This window comes from Moschus berezovskii, chromosome 4 (assembly GCF_049115385.1).
Source record: "Moschus berezovskii isolate FMDL1 chromosome 4, NW_MosBer_1.0, whole genome shotgun sequence".
Classification (NCBI taxonomy): domain Eukaryota; kingdom Metazoa; phylum Chordata; class Mammalia; order Artiodactyla; family Moschidae; genus Moschus; species Moschus berezovskii.
Genome location: NC_142463.1, coordinates 72,030,330 through 72,050,648, shown reverse-complemented (window position 1 = coordinate 72,050,648; position 20,319 = coordinate 72,030,330). Strand labels below are relative to the sequence as shown.

The following is a 20,319-nucleotide window of genomic DNA, read 5'->3' as shown; positions in this document are numbered from 1 at the left end:
GAAATAATATGAAGTGGCTTGCGGTGACTTAACGTAGGCCCGTTTCTAAGGAGATCTTGGGAAGAGCTAAGGTCAGGAATTCAAAGTCCATTTGCCCGTGGCCAGTGAGGGGATGAAGGAAAAGCAGGTGTTCTGTGGTCTGTAAACACGGCCCGGCGGGAGGCTGCCATGCAGGGTGGCACCTCGGGGAATATGAGGGCGGGCTGTGGTTCAGATAACTGAACTCTTGGCCAGCTGCCTGCAGCCTCATACCCTGTGGAGCCTGCTTCCTTCTTAAGGCCGTGGTTTAATTTCAGGTGAAAAGAGGGTATCATCAGGGCAGGTAACCCAGAGAAACAGGCCGCCTGTGCCCTAGTGGGGCCGGCAATTATCCATTCTCTACCCTTCCCCTATCCGGCCCCTGGCCCAAAAATGGGGAAGAGGAATTATACCAGCGACCACAGACTCATGGCCAGAATATACTTTGTGTGATTGTCCTTTGGGTCATAGCCATGAATAATGTTTTTGTATTTAATAGTATAGAAATTGAAAAATAAGTGCAGAGTTGAGGTATAGAATTTTCCTTGAGTTTTTATTGTAACATGATCCACCAGTCAGTCACTCAGGACAACAGGGCAGGAAAGGGGGCGTGGGGGAGGGGCATCATATTGTGAATGGGTTTTTTTTTTTTAATGTAGCAGATTCTCAGCACCGTCAAAGAAATAATTCTTATTTCAACTTTGTTTTTCTTCTTTTAGTTTAAAATTGATTATAGAAAATAGAATTAAAAAAGAAGCAAATTAAACTCTCACCCATAATTCTCCCTTCTGGAGATAACCACTATGAATATTTTTATATAAATCCTGCCAGACTTTTCCAAATCAAGCTTGAGCTCATTTTGCCTATAGCTTAGCAGCCCACTTTTTTCCCTTAACGATGTAACCTGGGAATTCTCTCCTGCTGTGAAATGTTCTCAACCAGCCGCCATTGTCTGCATCCATCGTCTGTTTGCTCCACTCTGTATTGGGCACTCTCCCAACACCCTTTAAGATAACTACTGTGTTCATCACTATAATTATTTCCTCAGGCTCAATTCCAAGAAGTGGAATTTCTGTGTGAAAACATTTTTAAGGCTAAGATGCAATTTTAAGGTAACCATGGTAACATACTGTTCTGAGCTAGCTGATCAAATGTTGGCAGGTCCTGGAAAACTTGTCAAAGTTTATAAATCTGATGTCTGTCATCACTGTCATTCTCCTTATCATGATCATAAAATTTGTTTCCCACTTGCCATGAGTATACATTTTCAGCTATACATCATCTAGATTGTATATCTAAAGACTGTAACAATAATAATGATCATTATAGTTAACTCTTAAGGGCTTCCCCTGTGGCTCAGATGGTAAAGAAGCCACCTGCAATGCAGGAGACCTGAGTTCGATCCCTGCATTGGGAAGATCTCCTGGAGAAGGGAATGGTTACCCACCCCAGCATTCTTGCCTAGAGAATCCCATGGACAGGGGAACCTGGCAGGCTATATAGTCCATGGAATCGCAGAGAGTCAGACATGACTGAGTGACTAACACATACATAGTTAACACTTTACTCCTTTAAATCCTTATAGCTAATCTGTAGGAGATATTAGCCTGGTTTACAGATTGTGTAGTGGAGTGTAACTTGTACAAGTAACTTGTCTCACAGAAGAGCCAGAATCCTAACCCAAGCAGACTAGCTATGGGAACAACCATTGTACAACACAGTTTAAATTATCCTTTTGTTACAAACTTCAGTATCCTTATATCTAATGATTTTTTTAACATCTACTATGTTCCCATCACTGTACTAGTGCTTTGTGTATATTACGTGGCAGCGGCTTATTTGCTAAGTCGTATCCAACTCTTTGCGAAGCCATGGCTCCTCTGTCTGTGGGGATTCTCCAGGCAAGAATACTGGAGTGGTTTGCCATGCCCTCCTCAAGGGGATCTTCCCAACTCAGGGATTGAACCTAGGTCTCCTGAATTGCAGGCAGATTCTTTACCAACTGAGCAACCAGGGATGCCTCATATATTATATATGCAAATATATAACCTTCCCAATAACTTTGTGGGATGAGAGACTGGCCACTTTGTTCCAGGCCTGCATAATAATCGGTGTGCCCAGAGCCACTCTCAGAGGTCTAGTTCCACTGTCCCTGGCTTCAACCTGCATGCAGACCCTCCTCCTCCCCACCCACCAGGCCTAAAGAGGGGTTTCTTAGGAGAGGGCTCTGAGGATGACCCATAGATGACAACCAACATCCTCCTCCAGGTGTTGCAGGGAGAGAAAGAATCAGACCCACCAGACACAAATTTTCTTTAGTTTTTATCACTTCACATCCTTCAGTCTGCATAGATGTCATCTCCCGATACCCTCCTAACCACCATATTTAAAAGGACAGCCCCCATCCCAATTTACTTTTTCCTTAACTTTACAACATCTGACATAGTATACCTGTTCCTTTTTTGTCCTACTAGAATAGAAACTCTCCAGTAAAAACAGAAGCTCTGAGACAGTGGAGGCTCAGCTTCATTCCCTGCTGTAAATGCAGTGCCCACAGTAGTACTTGGCACACAGTTGTTGCTGTTCAGTCATGTCTGACCCTGCAACCCCATAGACTGCAGCACGCCAAGCTTCCCTGTCCTTCACCACCTCCCAGAGCTTGTTCAAACTCATGTCCACTGAGTCGGTGATGCCACACAGTAGGTGATCAACAAATAGTTCATAAATGAATGAATGAGTCTTCTCAGAATTTTACAAAATAAAGAGCCAACTGAGGAAGAAGAGACATTGTTGCCTTGTCCGTTGTGCAGCTAAGCTTGCCTTGCCTGTTCCTCACTCACCGTTCTGTCCCAAAGGTGTCAGAAAACCTCATGCAGCGAGATGGTGACTTCCTGGTTCGTGATTCTCTGTCCAGCCCGGGAAACTTCGTCCTGACCTGCCAGTGGAAGAACCTCCCTCAGCACTTCAAGATCCGCCGGACAGTGGTGCGGCTCAGTGAGGCCTACAGCCGCGTGCAGTACCAGTTTGAGATGGAGAGCTTTGACTCCATCCCTGGCCTGGTGCGCTGCTATGTGGGCAACCGGCGGCCCATCTCGCAGCAGAGCGGAGCCGTCATCTTCCAGCCCGTCAACAGGACGGTGCCCCTGCGTTGCCTGGAGGAGCGCTACGGAGCCTCCTCCCCAGACCGGGCCCAGGACGGCAGCCTCGCTGAGGGCAGACCGGACGCGGCCAAGAGGCTGAGCCTCACTGTGGGCGGCACCCAGGCCCGAGAGCAGGGCTTGCCCAGGGGCAACCTCCTCAGGTGAGTCGGGGCCTCCTCGGGTGATGCTGGGACCACGGGGGGTGCTCACCTGCCAGGGCCCAGCTCTGCTCAGCAGAGCAGCTTCCCATAGGAGCAGAGGAACAATGAAAGATGTTACTGGAACTCCAAGTGTCGTTGGAGTCGCTGACACAAGACAGAGCTCGCTTAGTTCCCAGTTGTGCTGCGTGCTGCCACTTCAGTCGTGTCCAACTCTTTATGACCCCATAGACTGTAGCCCGTCAGGCTCCTCTGTCCACAGGATTCTCCAGGCAAGAATACTGGAGTGGGTTGCCTTGCCCTCCTCCAGGGGATCTTTCCAATCCAGGGGTTGAGCCTGCGCGTATTAGGTCTCCTGAATTGGCAGGTGGGTTCTTTATTACTAGTGCTACTTGGGAAGCCCAGTTGTCAGTTGAGTTGGTTCAAAAAAAAAAAAAAAAGGTACAGTTGCTGAGGAAGGGGAAGGCTGACCAGGAGAGACCTTGTGAAGGAGGTAAGGATTCCAGCTGGTCTGAAAGCTAGCGGACATTTGGATAGATGCTGCAGAGGGGAGGGTGTCCCCCTGGAGGGAGAGGGCTCGGACAGAGCCTGAGTTGCAGAGTGAGAAAAGGGCAAGCATAGCTCAGAGTGCAGAAGCTGGAGGAACTGGAACAAAGGGATTGTCCACGCAGGGGGATGACAGAGGGAGGTTTAGGGAGCTGACCCCACCAGATCAGGGAGGCTTTCATGCCAGACTGAGGGGTTTGAGGAGCCTCAAAGACCTAACGTGGGGAATGGAGTGTCCTAAGAACAAGACAGAACGGTGATGTGCACCAAGGGTGAGAGGGGAGAGGGGCAGGAAGGCAGCTATGCAGATGGAGTATCGAGGAAAGTCAAGAGGCTTGGAACCAGGCTTCCTGAGACTCTGCTTGCAGGGAGGTGGAGACGGGCAAGTCCGATACCACAGGAGGGACCAGAGTGAGTAGACATTGGAGGAAAACCAGTTGCTTCATCTGAGGTGCGACTGTGGACTTGCAAAGGGCCAGTGTCCAGCAACAGCTCTGGAGTTAGGGAGCAAAGTTAGTCCTGAAGGCTTAGATGAGGACTTGGTCCACACAGAAAGGATGATTGACTAGGTCAGAAGAGATGTGATTCCTAAGACAGAAGACTTTGAGAGCCTGGGGGCTGCAGGCTGACCCTTGGGGGATTTTGGGGAGAAGAGTTCAGAGAACTGAGTGCTGGGCTAGCCCCACCGTCGATTACATGCGCTGTGCCCTGGGTTAATACGGAACTCGCCTCTCACGCAGCGAGGAGTCCTTGCACCTGTTATCCAACTGCTGAGAAAGGGGAGTTGGCAAGAGGCTGTGCATTGTATTTATTTTAGACTATGGAAATGATGTTAGAAAAAAAGCAAATTCAAGTGATTTTCTTATTCGAGTTCAAAATGGGTCAAAAACCAGAGACAACTTGTAACATCAACAGTGTATTTGGCCCAGGAACTTTTAACGAATGTACAATGCAGTGGTGGTTCAAGAAGTTTTGCAAAGGAGACGAGAGCCTGGAAGATGAGGAGCATAGTGGCCAGCCATTGAAAGTTGACAACAACCATTTGAGAGCATCTTTGAAGCTCCTCTTAAAACTCCATGGGAAGTTGCCAAAGAACTCATGCTATGGTTGTTCCACACTTGAAGCAAACTGGAAAGATGAAAAAACTTGATAAGTGGATACCTGATGAACTGACCACAAATTTTAAAAATTGTCATTTTGAAGTGTCATCTTCTCTTATTCTATGCAACAACAATGAACCATTTTTCAATCTGATTGTGATGCACGACAAAAAGTGGATTTTACACAATAGCTGATGACAACCAGCTCAGCGGTTGGACTGAATAGACGCTCCAAAGCATTTCCCAAAGCCAAACTTGCACCAAAAAAAGGTCATGGTCACTGTTTGGTGGTCTGCTGCCAGTCTGTTCCATTACATCTTTCTGAATCCCAGTGAAACCATTACATCTGAGAAGTAAGCTCAGCAAATCAATGAGATGAATCAAAAACTGCAACAGCTGCAGCTATCATTGGTCATCAAAAGTGAAAGTGAAGTCGCTCACTCGTGTTTGACTCTGTGGACTGTAGCCCACCAGGCTCCTCCGTCCATGGGATTCTCCAGGCAAGAATACTGGAGTGGGATGCCATTTCCTTCTCCAGGGGATCTTCCCGACCCAAGGATCGAACCTGGGTCTCCCTCATTGCAGGCAGATGCTTTAACCACCAGGGAAGCCCCATTGGTCATCAGAAAGGGCCCAGTTTTTCTCCACACCACCTGACCATATGTCACACAACCAACACTTTAAAAGTTGGGCTGCAGAGTTTTGCCTCATACACCACATTCACCTGACCTCTCACCAACCAACTACTGCTTCTTCAGTCATCTCAACAACTTTTCACAGGGAAAATGCTTCCACATCCAGCAGGAGGCAGAAAATGCTTTCCAAAAGAGTTCATTGAATCTCAAAGCATGGATTTTTATGCTATGGGAATAAACAAACTTATTTCTCCTTGGCAAAGAAACATGTTGATTGTAATGGTCTTATTTTGATTAATAAAGATGTGTTTGAGCCTAGTTATAAGATTTAAAATTCACAGTCCAAAGTTGCAATTCCTTTTGTACAAGCCTGATATTAAAATGCTGTCTTCTGTTCTTTTGGGAGTAGGGGTTGCTTGATGAACTGATGAGTGGGGAGTTAATGTGAACAGAGCCAGGGCGACCCACAGAACCCCTGCTGGGAACAGTGCTGGGAAGGCAGGCCCCTTGGTCTACCCTCAGCAACCTGAATTTAAAGTACAAAAAAAAAATTTTAAGATAAAAATGAAAGAAAAGCTTAGAAAGTCTCCATGTTGATAACACAAACCTAACAGAGCCACTCTTGGGGACTGCCCTTTGAAAGCAGAGCTCCCTAAGCCTTATTGCACTTGGCATAGGCTGCAGCTCCAGAAAGACCTAGATGTGGGGGTGGCGTGGACTCAACACGGAAGACGGCTGGAAGCCCTGCCCCTCCGCCCGCCAGTGGCTCCCCACATTCCCTGACGTCAGGCCAGATGGTTGCCTCCCCCCCCGCGAAAAGGTGTGCGCTCGGCCAGGTTACATTCCAGGCCAGTGTATGACCACGGAGTCTGACTGCTCGCGGGGATCACTGCTTAAATATCACTTCACTGAAGCCACTGCCTTTTGGAATTTGCCCTCTGCCCTGCCTTATCTCTGAGGGGTTGCTGGAATTTCTCTGTTGCTGGAGTTTGGGGGCTGTTTGGTTTGTTTCTTTTTTTCCTCTGGTTGTCTGCAAAGGTAGGAAAGAACTTTCACGATTTCTATAACATAAGTTTGAGGATTGGGGGTGGCAACTAATAAAGTTCATTACAACTCGACTGGTGCAGTGCTTTATGTTTTAGCTAACAGGAGATACTGTTCTTTGGTGCTAATTAGAGTAATTCCTGATCTGAAGGGGCAGGGTTAGAGCCATGCTGGCGAACTGTGTCGTTAGGGTCTGCTGGGCCTGCTTTCCCTGCACTGCTGTGTTCTGTGCTTCCCAATTAGAGAAACTGCCAGTCTGAACTGGCAAGGGGCAGAGCCTTGCTGGTGAACTGTGTCGTTAGGGTCTACTTTCCCTGCGATGCTGTGTTCTGTGCCTCTGGCCGGGGGATCCCCCAGTGGGGTCCTTCTGAATGGGTATGACAGCCTCCCTGGGCAATCCTGCAGGTCATTTGGGGGACGCTGAACTTTCCACTGAAATGGAAACTGCCCCACAGCCTCCTTCCTAACTGTGACACTGTGAGGCTTGGTGGAAAACATGTGTTAGTTATACAAGTCATTCCTCCTGGGTCTGTAAGTAATTTTAGGCACTGTTGAAAGTATACATTCCAGCTTATCAGATTTTCCTGAGAGTATCTTGAAATCTTTACCCTGCTCTGCTTAACAGGGTGGAAAGACTCAGAAGCAGCAGCCTAGTATCTAACTGGATGGGTCCTGGGGACACAGCAAGGAGCCCATGGCACAGTCATGTACTAATCACCACCGTCAGTGATTTCCTCCTCCAGCCAACATTCCTTTACTCTTAGGCTGTACAGGAGCACTCTCATTCTGAGCAATCTTTTTCTTTTTTTAAACTTTCCATGACGTTGCCTAAAGGTTTTACGATTTAATGACATGTTTCTGCCCTATTTGTCTTTTGCTTCAGAAATAAAGAGAAGAGTGGGAGCCAGCCAGCCTGCCTGGATCACATGCAGGACAGAAGAGCCTTGTCCCTCAAAGCCCACCAGTCGGAAAGTTACTTGCCAATTGGTAGGTCTTTGGGAATTTGGGGGGAGAAGGGTGACGGTGTTCCCCTGATTTTCTGCAGGCTCTCTCCCCTGCTCCACCTAGTCACCTAATTTGGGAAAGACATAAGATTCCACGTCTGGAGGCTGAGTGGTTCATAGAACTGTATCCAGATGCGAATCACTGAGCTGGATGCTTTGTGTGTGTGTGTGTGACTCAGTTGTGTCCAACTCTTTGTGAGCCCATGGACTGTAACCCACCAGATTTCTCTGTCCATGAAATTCTCCAGGCAAGAATACCAGGGTGGGTTGCCATTTCCTTCTCCAGGGGATCTTCCCAGCCCAAGGATCAAACCCAGGTCTCCAGCATTGCAGGCAGATTCTTTACCATCTGAGCCACCAGGAAAGCCTGGATGCTTGATGTGTGCTAGCTTTTAAGCCTCCTAAGAAGCCTTAAAGATGAGCATGGTTATCCTCTGTGGTGAGGAGACAGAGGCATGGATATAATTGACCTGTCTAGATGCATCTGTCTAGTAAGTGGTGAAGCCAGCATTTGAACCTAGGTTTCCTGACTCTGAGCCCAACTGCTCACTGGTGGTCATCATAACAAAAACACCTTCCCCTTAGTCTCCTCCCTGGGGAGAGGGTGAATGGGTCAGTCCTGGGGCTCCTGGTAGAAACCCCACTTCCTCTCCATTCTGCTGTCACAGCTGAAAGAGTGAGATGGTGTAGGATGTGGGGGAACCAGGTAAGCAATTGTGTTAATAGGCAATGGGATTGTTTTTCATTATTTTTGTGACTGCCCTTCCTTGGGGAACCAGAGTGATTTTTCCCATCACCCCTTCATAAACTACTTGAAAGTAAGTTTTGTCAGCATCTTTTTCTCCCTTCCCCATGTGTCTCTGTCTCTTCCTTAAAGCTGGCAGGATCCACTCTGGCTTTGAGAGTGACTCAGGGCCCTCCCCCTTTTACACTGTGTGATTAAAGACATGTTTCGTAGGGCAAGGTTAGATTACTCACCGCCCTCCAAGCTATGTATTTCCCTGTTTTGACTGTATAACCTTCTGTGACCATAAAATGGCATTGCTGCCCAGCTGTGGGTAGTCACCAGGATTTAGAATTCCCCAAGAAGTGGTGTGGGGCCACCTTTGCCCTTGACATGCTCTTGACTGCTCTAGACCAGAACTGCGGTGATCATACTGGCTTGTCTGAGGGTAAAAATCAAAACCCTAGGGTATGAATTGAAGGTCAGAAGCTGTCACTCTAATTTTGTCTGTTTTATGTTTTCCTCATTGCTGAGCTTTTTCTGACCCTCTGTTATCCTCCACAGGTGGTAAGCTGCCCCCTCAGTCCCCAGGTGTGGGCACAAGCCCCTGCCCAAGCTCACCAGTGTTCAGGACAGGCAGCGAGCCCACTCTGAGTCCAGCTGTGGTGCGGAGGGTCTCCTCAGATGCTAGGCCAGGGGAGGCGCTGAGGGGCTCAGACAGCCAGCTATGCCCCAAGCCGCCCCCCAAGCCCTGCAAGGCACCCCTACTCAAAGCTCCCCCATCTCCATCTATCTGGCTCAACTCTGAAGCCAACTACTGCGAACTGAACCCAGCCTTGGCGGCCGGCTATGATGGGGCATCTAGGCTGCCCTTCTGTGCCCAGGACAGCTATGTGGAGTTGCTGACAGCCAAGCAGAATGGGGGGCTGGGCACCCGGAACTCTGACACCAGCTACTTGATCCTCGATGATGATGACAGGACAAGGCCTTGGAAGCCGCCGCTAGCCCCAGGGGACACAGGGCGGGAGGACCAGGACACATTTGTGATGCCCCTCCTAGAGACCACCTCTTCGTTCAAGCCAAATGACTTTGAGTCGAAGCTGCTTCCTCCTGAGAACAAGCCCCTGGAAACTTCGATGCTGAAGCGTGCAAAAGAACTGTTCACCAACAATGACCCCAAGGTCATTGCCCAGCACTTGCTCAGCATGGACTGCAAGGTAGGTGCCAGAGGGATTTCCAGATGCTTGGAAGGGGGTTCTGTTTGGGCCTCATTCTGCCTTACCTTGTGACTTGTTTGCTCATAGGACAATGGAGATGATGACCTGGGTGTGGGATTTATTGAAGGGGTGGGAACCCAGGCTGTGACAACCCTTGCCCAGGCAGAAAACGTGAAATTCACCTGGGACAGGAAGATACAGGGCCACCCAGGGCCCTGCTCTCCTCCCCCGACCCCTGCCATGCCCTTCTCCCAGCTCGTGTGGATTTTCAGTTCTCCCCCTGCCTCAACTCCATCAGAATTGGTGAAGTCAAGTCCAAAGAAGAGTAGATTGTAGATGAAAATGGAGTTTCTGGAGCAGCAGAGCCTTCGTGGTTTTTATTTCATTTATATTTATTTTTATTGTTATGAAAATGGTCTTTAGGGTAAAATTTTTAAAGTTACTTGCTCAGTTTAGAAAAAATATAAAACAATTATAAAAGATATCATTTTAGAAAAATTACACAATACAGATTAGGAGAAAAGACAAAATGAAAACCACACAAAATCCAGTTTCTTGGTGATCACTGTTGTTAACATTTGTTCCACCAATAGATATGTAATTGCATGCATATCTATTTGTTTACCACAGAAATGCCACAGGCCTATGCATACCACTTCAAACCTTTTTTGTCTTTCATGGAACAACATAGCATGACTGTCTTTCCATATTACTATATAAACCTCTGTTTACATCATCATCATTAAAAAAAAATTTTTTTATCATCAACATTTTTGATAGGAAGCATTTCTTTTAGATATTGGTGGCTTTTGTTCAGAGCTGGCCCCAAGACAACCTCATCCTTCAGAGAGTAATTTATCGAAAGCAAGTGTTTAAGGCTGGGCCCCTCAATATAGGGACACAGATCCCAACAGATGAGACCTTAGATTTAAAGCCCTTTTTCATTTGTAGCTCAGTGAAGTCAATTAGCTTCAAAGGTCAGGGCTTATTGAGGAACTGGTTTTCCTAAATAAATTTCCTGGGTCATGAATCATGGCAGGAAATCTAATCTCCAAGCATTCCCCAGGGAGTTCCTCAGTTGATGGAGGCTCACAGGGCACATGGGACCTCCCAAAGCAGTCTTGAGGAATATTAAGCAGGCGCTGGCTGTTTTGGGGCAAACAGCCGAGGGGCTGCCAGGAATGGGGCTGTGTTGGAGGAACAAGGGCTGTCTGTGTGGTTCACTGGGTGTCCTTGGGCAGGGCCCCAAGTGGTCAGATAATTTTCCTTGTTAAGACCTTACTTCATTCAGAGGGAGCTAAACCTGTTCGGGCAGGTAGAGGATTTAGTCTCCTGTTCTAGTTAGTATGAATAGACCCTGGATCTGAGAGAGCAGAACCACACCAGAAGGCCAGGAGCCTGGTGTGAACCTGTCTTGAGTTCTCAGTGGAGGAAGCTCCTTGTGGGAACATGGCTCTGGGTTTACAGAATGGGCTAATTTCTGGGAGGAAATGACTGCTTCCCCGCTGTGTTCTCAGGCAGGACTTGGTAGTAGTCTAGGAGGAGGTGAGAGGCCCGACTGCTCTTCACAGGAGAGTCTGGAACCTTCCCACTGCCTTGGCAGTCTGTTCTCGGCTGAAGGACTGTGTAGCCTTCTCTTTGGTCTGTTTCTGTGTCTGCATTCTGTCCTCCTGGTGGGGTTCCCACTCCCCCCGTATGCCTTCAGGCACCCCTGGAAGAGGCGCTGGATGGAGCCCCCAGGCAGCAAGGCAGAGACCTGAGCGGGAGCCCCCTGACAATGAGCCCACCCCAGTCCCCAGGGCGGGGCTGTTTCGTCTTCCTTCCTCCCTCCTTTCCTTATCCTTTTCCTGAACTACTGACTTCGGGGATTTGCCAGCAGAGCAGGAGCAGCGAGCGTCTCTAAGAAGTAAAACAAAGGCTGTTGTCACCGATCTGACTCTAACTGCAACCAGACCAGCCCACCCGGAAGCCTTGAGTTGACGCCAGGCAGCATCCAGGGCCCAAGTGCTGGTTCCCACCTGTGCCCAGAGCCCAACCTGTGGGGGCTGTGGGTGGTCCTGAGTGCCTGGAGGCAGCAGGGTAAGCCCCTCCACAGGCTGGGGCTGGGTGGGCATCCACTGAGCTGCTCTCACCCTGTGAATGGGTAATGCCCTGCCTTACCCACTTGTCTCTGCAAAATTTAGGAAACAGGCCCAGTGTCTAAGGGTCTGGCCTCTGGGGGTGAGCTGCCTGAGTCTAACACCTCCCCCTGCCTCTCAGAGTTTCTAAAGGGAGAAGAGCGCAACAACCCAGGTGCTTGTGAAGACTAAAGCCCTCATACCGTGCCTGCCCTAGACTGAGGCTGACTGACGGTTCCCTAGTGTTATGTATTGAGCCTTGATTGAACACCAGCTGTGGGCCAGGTCAGGCCAGGCCAGGTCATGGTGGGAGAGGCAGGAGCGACAGTGACATAGAATTCCAACCACGGTCCAGGTACGAAATGCTCTGCAGGGCCTCCAAGGTAGGGTCTCAAACATAGCGGAGGGGAGGGGTCAGGGTGGGGATTTCTGAGATAAGCTTTGAAGGCTGAGTAGGAGTTGGTGATGCAGAACACAAAAGCATCTTCCAGGTGGCAGGCAGTGCATACTTGCAGAGACTGAGAGGCCGAGAACCATGGGAGAGAGGGGTATCGGGTTATGGAGGATTCACTCTGGATGGGTAGTGAGGGACACAGGGTCCGCAGGGCGAGGGCCTGGCAAATCTGTCTTTAAGTCTCTACTTCTGGGCTCCTTTCAGGTTGCTGCCTTCAGGGCACTCTGCAGTTGAGTGAGGGAGACAGGCCCGTAAGTGCAGAGTGCCCATGAGAGTCCTCTACAGAGGGCAACCGAGATGGTGACCTCATTTCTCGGTAGATGGTTCCTGGCAGCTGGGAAGAAGGCCAGCCAGGCCCCTGTCGGGGCTCCGCTGGGTCACCGCAGCCATTCCCCAGGCAGTCGGATGAGGAGCGGACAGAACTAGGAGATCCTTCAAAGCCAGGATGGCTAAGATCAGGAGAGCGGAAGGCAGCCGGGTCTCATGGGGACGGGTGTCATCCTGCCCTGCCGGGTCCAGCTCACAGTGAATCCTCTAGAAGTGCTTGTCCTTCCTCTCCATCTCTGAGCAGCATGGCCCCAGACTTTCCCAGGAGACCTAATTCAGGCTGCACTGTGACCGCAGAACCCCTTGTCCCAGAGCTTAGCCTTGGGGCAACCAGGTGTTGGCATTTCCTGGTAATACGTCAGGAAAGTGACCAGGGGACTGCATGTTTCCACTGAAGGAAAACAGGCAAGAGGGGAAAACAGCTTCCAGAATAAAAGTGAATCAACGATAAGCCTCCGGAGAAGGCAATGGCAAGCCACTCCAGTGCTCTTGCCTAGAAAATCCCATGGATGGAGGAGCCTGGTGGGCTGCAGTCCGTGGGGTCGCTAAGGGTCGGACACGACTGAGCGACTTCACTTTCACTTTTCACTTTCACACATTGGAGAAGGAAATGGCAACCCACTCCAGTATTCTTGCCTGGAGAATCCCAGGGAGGGGGGAGCCTGGTGGGCTTCCGTCTATGGGGTCACACAGAGTCGGATACGACTGAAGTGACTTAGCAGCAGCAGCAACGATAAGCCTCTGACTGTTACACAGTGTGTGTGGACTGAATGTGTTAGGTTTGGAGCCTCTGACAGATGTCTAAACAAGCAAAGTGTGTGTGATTGCAGGTGACCAGGGTGTGCATCTGGGCTGCCTTGCCGTGGTCAAGGTGTAAATCTCTTTCCAGAGATCAGGCCAGAATTCTTCCCCCTTCCACGTGGCCAGTGATTCATAACTTGGCTTTGTAAATAGCTCCGGTTTTAGGGTCATTTGATCCTTGGCAAAGTCCTTGAGGAAGGTAAACTCAGCAGTTGTTTTAGAGAAGGGGAAACTGAGGCCGAGAGCAGATGAATCCTGCGTCTTATTCTGGAGTCTGCACTGGACAGCTCATCCCCAGGGCTGATGGTGGTGCCTTTGCTCAACTACAGAGGTTAAAGGTCAAGGTTAATAATATCAGCTAAACTGCCAGATGTTTTTGGTGTACTGTTATGAAGCCACCTGGACTGTTCATATGCTGAGGATAATTACAGTGGAGGACAGCTCCACAGGAACAAGGAAAGGAATTGTCCTGTGCCTGCCACTTGTCCAGGGACAGTTTGACCCATTATATCTGCTTGTTGGACCTCCCCTGGTGGTTCAGCAGTTAAGAATCTGCCTGCAATGCAGGAGCCACAGGAGATGCGGGTTCAGTGGGAAAATCCCCTGGAGGAGGGCATGGCAACCCACTCCAGGATTCTTTCCTGGAGAATCCCATGGCCAGCCTGGCAGGCTCCAGTCCATAGGGTTGCAGAGTCGGACACAACTGAAGCGACTTAGCACACGCGCACATCTGCTCATGACACTGTTAGTATCAACATATCAGTGCTCTGTGAGTGTCACCAGCCCCATTTTAGAGATGCCCTGACTCAATTATAGCATTTGGCGGTAACGTAATAACTATAAGTGGTTAACTAACACCTGATTCCAATAAGCTGTGATCACACACTGGAACTGAGGTGGGGCGTGCTGAATGGGACAGACAAACCAGGTTTTCTTTAAGGAAGACCTCTCAGGGGGAGAAGTGGGTGTGTTTGAGACCTCGGGTTTCACATAGCCGTACATGTTTCTAATAGTTTCCAGATGTACAGTGCATTTACTGAGCCCAGGAGAGGCGTAATTACGGGTAATAGGAGCCAGCCCTGCCGTGAAGCGAGAACATGAACAGCAGAGCCTGCAGCAGAGTGGCACTTGGACGCAACCCCACTTTTCCACTGCTGGGGATCAGTCTGCTCCATGCACACACAACCCTGCTGTTGGCAGCAAATCTAGCAGCAGGATCCAGCCATGTTAGACAAAAGCTCAAAGAACTACACCATTCTCTGGCTGGGCAGAAACACCAAATCTGCAGACCAATCTAGGTACTTTCTGCCAGGTTTTACATTCCAGTATATGTATCAAAAGCCTCCAAATAGTGTATTAAAACTGTATTTTCAGATGCTGCTGCTCAAAAAGAAGTGTAACAAGTCAAGTGCATCCACAGTGTTCCAGTTTAGTGTATTTCTTTCCATGTTCACAGCAAACCCACTTCCTGGTCCAGTTCATTTCAACCTGTGTTCTTGACAGGTTGCGAGGATACTTGAAGTCTCAGAAGAGATGAGGAAGAACATGGGCGTGAACTCAGGGCTGGAGCTCATCACCTTGCCGTACGGTCACCAACTGCGCCTAGACATCATTGAAAGGTAAATAGTGCTGCTCTGTACTTATGGTCCGTTCAACTCCACAGGCTGTCAGAGCTACAGGTTTCAGAGCTGGGAGAGGCCAGGTACCCTCTGCCCCAGGGCCACCTCACTTGAGGACGTGTGGCCCCAGAAGCCATGACCAGAGAATTCCTGGAGAAGCTCAGGTGGAAAAGAGGAAGTCAGGGAACAGACAGCACGTTCGCAACCCTGCTCCATGGGCAGATGGAGGAGCTGGCAGAGGCTCAGCCCTGGAGCACAGGTCACCACTACCCCTGCTGGCCTGGGGTGGGAGCAGTGTTGCAGGCAGATGGAGCCAGGGGTGCCATGCCACTTCCCTCCAGCCTGAGCTGCAGCCCCTCTGTCTGCTTTAGGAATTAAGTGGGGGTTTGTGGGGGAAGTTGGGAAGAACAGGATCTGAACAGTGTTTTCTTTGAAGTGTGGACAAATGGGGGATCAGAGGGCAAGGGATGAGGTGCTCAGGCCCCCGACTGCTGAAGCATCACTGCCCTCTTCTCATGGAAAGCCAGGGCCCTGGCTGGCCATTAAAACCACTCACATCAGATATTTAGAAATTAGAAAGACAGAAGTAGCGAGGCACGTTTTTAAGAAGCTCTAGACTATAATCTCACATTACCATAGAAGTTGGCCTTTTTGATACACATGAAAAGATAGTTGTTTGGGGCAAGACTGTTTTGTTATCTGAAGTTTTCTGTTTTTCCAACCCGCTTCCTGGTTGCCACAGCACTCGTGTGGTCTTTAGTGGGCAGCGATCTGAAGGACTCAGAAGCCAGGGCCCTAGCACCATCATCCCCTGCCCACGGTTTTCTGTGATGTTCTGGGTCACAGCGCTGTCCAGTGCAACACTGGTAGAGGAAATCTCCTGACAGCATCCACTAGCCACTGGTGACTACTGAGCACCTGAAAGGCGGCAACTGAAGGATGAAATGTTTTATTTTACTCTTCAGCATTTTAAGTATAAATATAGCCTCATGTGGTTTGTGGACAGTGCAGTCCTAGACTACTGCTAGTCCCTAGAAAGTAAACACTGTATTTCAATTGGCCTGGGAGAGTTGGTAACAGCTGCTTTCAAGGTTACCTGACTATGAAGCAAATAAAATGGCTCCAGTGCCTCTGTTGCTGTGGTTTCACAGCCACAGGTGCCTCCCGTAGGAAACACCCAGACTGCCGAATGGAAGACTTCTGGGAGGCAGGAGGGCAGGACGTGGCCCTGCTGCCATGGTTCAGGCATGCTTGTCAGCTTATTGTTCAGTGTCTTTGGGCAATGGTAGGTCTGACTTCTGAATTTCCCTACTTTCCCTGCTCACTCTTCTAGATGCCAGCCCTGCTTCCCTCCCCATGCCCCAAGGGCCTGGCTCATTCCACTAACCTGCTCTCCCTCCTGGCCTGGGCCCACGGTCATTGTTTCAGCAGAGACCAGCTGTGCTGCCATGCATCCCCATTTTTCCTGTGATACTTTTCAGACAGAAAACTCCCCAGTTGCAGGCCTTATTTATTTATTTATGGCTGTGCTGGGTCTTCGTTGCTGTGCGGGCTTTCTCTAGTTGTGGCGAGCAGAGGCTGTTCTTTGTTGCAGTGTGCGGGCTTCTCATTGCAGTGGCTTCTCTTGTTGCAGAGCACAGGCTCAATAGTTATGGCCCGTGGGCTTTGTTGCTCTGTAACATGTGGGATCCTCCCAGACCAGGGATCAAACTCATATTCCCTGCGTTGGCAGATAGATTCTTTACCACTGAGCCACCAGGGAAGCCCTGCAGGCCTTATTTTATCAGTTTCATTAGCTGGGTTGGGCATGCATTATGGGTGCCCAGGCTGAGGTCAGCAGGCTTGTGGCTTCTCTCTGGGCTATTTTCTGACTTCCACTCTTGTCTACATCCATTTCCTCTTTCTCCTGATTGCTGCCTGCCTGGGGTCTGGCTCCTTGCTTTGTTCCCCATCTAGAGCTGACCTGTGGGGTTACAATGTGTCTACTAAATAAAGGTTATAGTAGTCCTGCAGGATCAGATGACATCCTTGTATTTGAGAGTCTAATATAAACCGCCCTCCATCTTAAACTTACCACCACCCATTCCAAGGCTCGTGAGTGGAGATGTCCTTCTGAAATGTTTTGTGCCTCCTACCCACCTCAGGAGCTTCTGCTATACACTTGCCTTGCTAAGCTGTTTTTCCCAAGGCGGTGTGTGAAGGAGGTTTGAGGCAAATGTCGTTTGAATGAATGGATATAATTACCCAATTAACTGTTGATATAAAGCCAGGTCTTAAAGAAATAGAGAACCTGTCTTTTATTAAGGGCCATTAAAACATAGGAAAAAACATTGACTAAAGAATCAATTGAAGGCAACATGGGAAGTTAGTTTACTATTAAAAAGCTAAAATGTTCATTTCAACCTTAACACTTTGCAAATGGGTAACAAAACTCTTCAGTAAGTTTAACATAATAAAAATATACTTTAAGTCTATTTTAAAGATCCATTGATTAAGAAAGACAGGAAATTAGCAAAAGAAGATAAAGGAAAGAGAGACAGGCAAAAGGGACCAACATACAGAGGGAGAAATGCATTGGAGAAACTGGTAATGCTAGCCACTAGATGAATCACTCCTCTCTTTGCTCTAGAAGAATGAGAAGGAGACCAGCACAGGAAGCGTGGAATATCATCCTTAGCTGTCAACTTCTAGGACAAGGTGGCCCCAGAGTTTCAGACGCAAGTCATATTGTAGCGACCATAGCTGTGAATTAGCGCTTCACCTTCAGCATTCGTACCAGTGCCTGGAGAAAAATTTACCCAAGGCCACTCTGGTAAATCAGCTGGTAAAGAATCCGCCTGCAATGCAGAAGACCTGGGTTCGATCCCTGGGTTGGGAAGATCCCCTGGCGAAGGGAACAGCTACCCACTCCAGTATTCTGGCCTGGAGAATTCCATGGACTATATAGTCCATAGGTTTGCAAAGAGCCAAACACGACTGAACAACTTTCACTTTCACTCTGGCCCAAGGTAGGGAATGCTCATTCCTGGGCCACAGAGGGAGGGAGAGGCAGGTTTACAGACTGCTGCCACCAAGAAGGAGGCCTCTCTGTGACCCCAGTCACATCCATCCCATTGTCTGTTCAGAAAAGACCACTCTGCTTCCTGTTCTGGGTCTGCGCAGTTGACCCGTGGCGTTCAGGATGAGAAAAGGGAGGATTGTTGGTAGATACAAGATTTCTTTCTGTGAGGGTCTGACCTTACAGAGAAATCCTGCCAGCTCGCTGTTGAGTCTTTGTCCATGTTTCCACTCACTTTCTGGCCCCTTGACCCAAGCCACTCTTAGCTCCTCATTCCTTGTTCTCACATCCATGTTGTCTTCCTGGATCAATCATATTATCTCATCTTTCTGTCCCTTCCATCCCCCAGTCTGGGGGGCTTAGGGGCTTCCCTGGGGAAAGGATTCCTCCGTGTGTTGGGGACCTGGCATCTCCGCAGACCTGTCATGGTGAGAGGGACAAGGAGCCACATGCACTTCTGAGCAGCTTCAGCACAGGGAGGCCCTTTCATGCCCCTTGCTCCAGGGCTGAGTATGCCATATCCTGCGGTATCTGTCCTTTTTGATTCTCCACAGGATGCCCGCTGAGGCCCTTCTGCAGTCACTCTGATGGGGGTGGTCTCTCGGTTGCAATCAGCAACCAAACTATGTGAGCTCCCAGTGTGTCTCAGGAAGACAGCGGCAAATGGTGCAAAGCCAGTCCTTTCCTTGGCCAGTTTGGTTTCATTTCCTCCTGGTCCTATTAGTCCTGGGCCTGATCACTCATCTCCTTCCTTTCAGACACAACACGATGGCCATCGGCATTGCAGTAGACATTCTGGGCTGCACGGGCAATCTGGAGGACAGAGCAGCCACCCTCAATAAGATCATCCAGGTGGCAGTGGAGCTGAAAGACTCCATGGGGGACCTCTATTCTTTCTCAGCCATCATGAAGGCCTTGGAAATGCCACAGGTAAATTTCCACTTGCTTTGTACAGCCCTGTGGGCCTGTGTGTACTTAATGCTCTGCAAAGTGGTCTTCAAGTCCATGCCTAGCAAACCACAGGTGACTTTAGTCGATTCAAAAGGTAAATCGTGTCTTAGTGAAAGCTGCTTTGATTAGGGGGCAAACAAGAGCAGTGTTGCAAGTTTCTGGCTCTGTTTTTAAAGACAGCAGATAATTGCTGACTGCCTACACTTTCTCTGTGATGTACAATAAGAAGAGTCATCCTCAAGAACAACAGATGTTCCTGAAGAACCAGTTAGGGTGATACCTCTGGCTCAAGTGTGTTGTGTAAGAAAGACTGCTTCCATCTGGGTCACTGGGCAGGTGGGCTGTTTAGGGTTATGACTGGGAAACCAAGACATTTGGTGAGCTGATCTCTGAGGATCCCTAGAGTGGTTTATCTCAAAGTATGTTCCTCAGGTCACCTAAAACAGACTGTCCTGTTAAAAGACTCAGCTTCCTGGCTCATTTGCCGTACAACCCCCTAAAGCAGAGTTTCTGAAATCAGGCGCTTTGAATTTATCTGCTTTGACAGCCTGTTTTTAGGATGAGGTTTGAAACTGAAAATTTGTTTTCGAAGCCAAGTGGACCTCATAGAGGTAGATGCTCAGCGACTTCGAGTATGAGATCACAGCCCCACAAACCCAATCTGCAACCAGTAGTACCAAAGCCACCGCTCATTTAGCTTGGCTATTTCGCAGCCAGCCACAGATTCTCTGAAATCCTGCATGTTAAGAACATAATTTTCTTGTATGAAACCAAGGTCACCTTTCAAACAAGAAGCTGACACGCTTCGTGCTTTCACCAGGAAATTTTGAGAAGGGTCAATTCCAATTATAATATTCTAGAACTTTCAAATTTCTTTAGATGCACTGAAATTATTTGGGTCAATATTTGAAATAAGCAAGTTCAGCTGTATTTTCATGATATACTGACTTATACTATACTACCAGGAGTTATCATTTTTCATTTGGGTGTTTCTAATTTACATCATGTTTATTTCCTCTTATCTAAAACTGCCTATAATTCTGAGGACTAATAGGCTAGCTGTTAGTATAGCTTCCCAGCCCAGAGCTTCCTCTGAGAGTACCAAAGGGAAATTTGTGACATTAACATGGTTGCTGTCCATGACATCAAACTCAGCAATTAGGGACTTCCCCCAAAGCACATGAACATGTCTTTACAGGTGGTCCCCCATCCCATGGCAGCATCATAGTCTTCCTCTCTGCAGCACTTCAGCAATGAAGGGGCAGAGTCCTCCAGAGTGCTCAGGGCTCTGCTTGGGATGGGGAGTGGCAGACCCAGGGAAACCAGAGACGAGAGTCATGCCATTTCTGTATCATCTAAACCTGACCCTGGACTACAGCCATTTGTGCTGCCTTCTCTTCTCAATT

At 48.8% G+C, this 20,319-nt stretch overlaps 1 protein-coding gene across 4 annotated transcripts in view; it reads left to right on the top strand.

Moving 5' to 3' along the window:
* BCAR3 (BCAR3 adaptor protein, NSP family member) overlaps positions 1–20,319 on the top strand; it is a 235,242-nt gene that overhangs the window by 206,921 nt on the left and 8,002 nt on the right. For all 4 annotated transcript variants that reach the window (XM_055402228.2, XM_055402227.2, XM_055402226.2 and 1 more), the window contains 5 exons: positions 2,874–3,319; positions 7,525–7,628; positions 8,934–9,586; positions 14,789–14,904; positions 18,721–18,892. In XM_055402228.2, the coding sequence (XP_055258203.1) occupies positions 2,874–3,319; positions 7,525–7,628; positions 8,934–9,586; positions 14,789–14,904; positions 18,721–18,892 (1,491 nt within the window). The remainder of the gene's footprint in view (positions 1–2,873; positions 3,320–7,524; positions 7,629–8,933; positions 9,587–14,788; positions 14,905–18,720; positions 18,893–20,319) is intronic.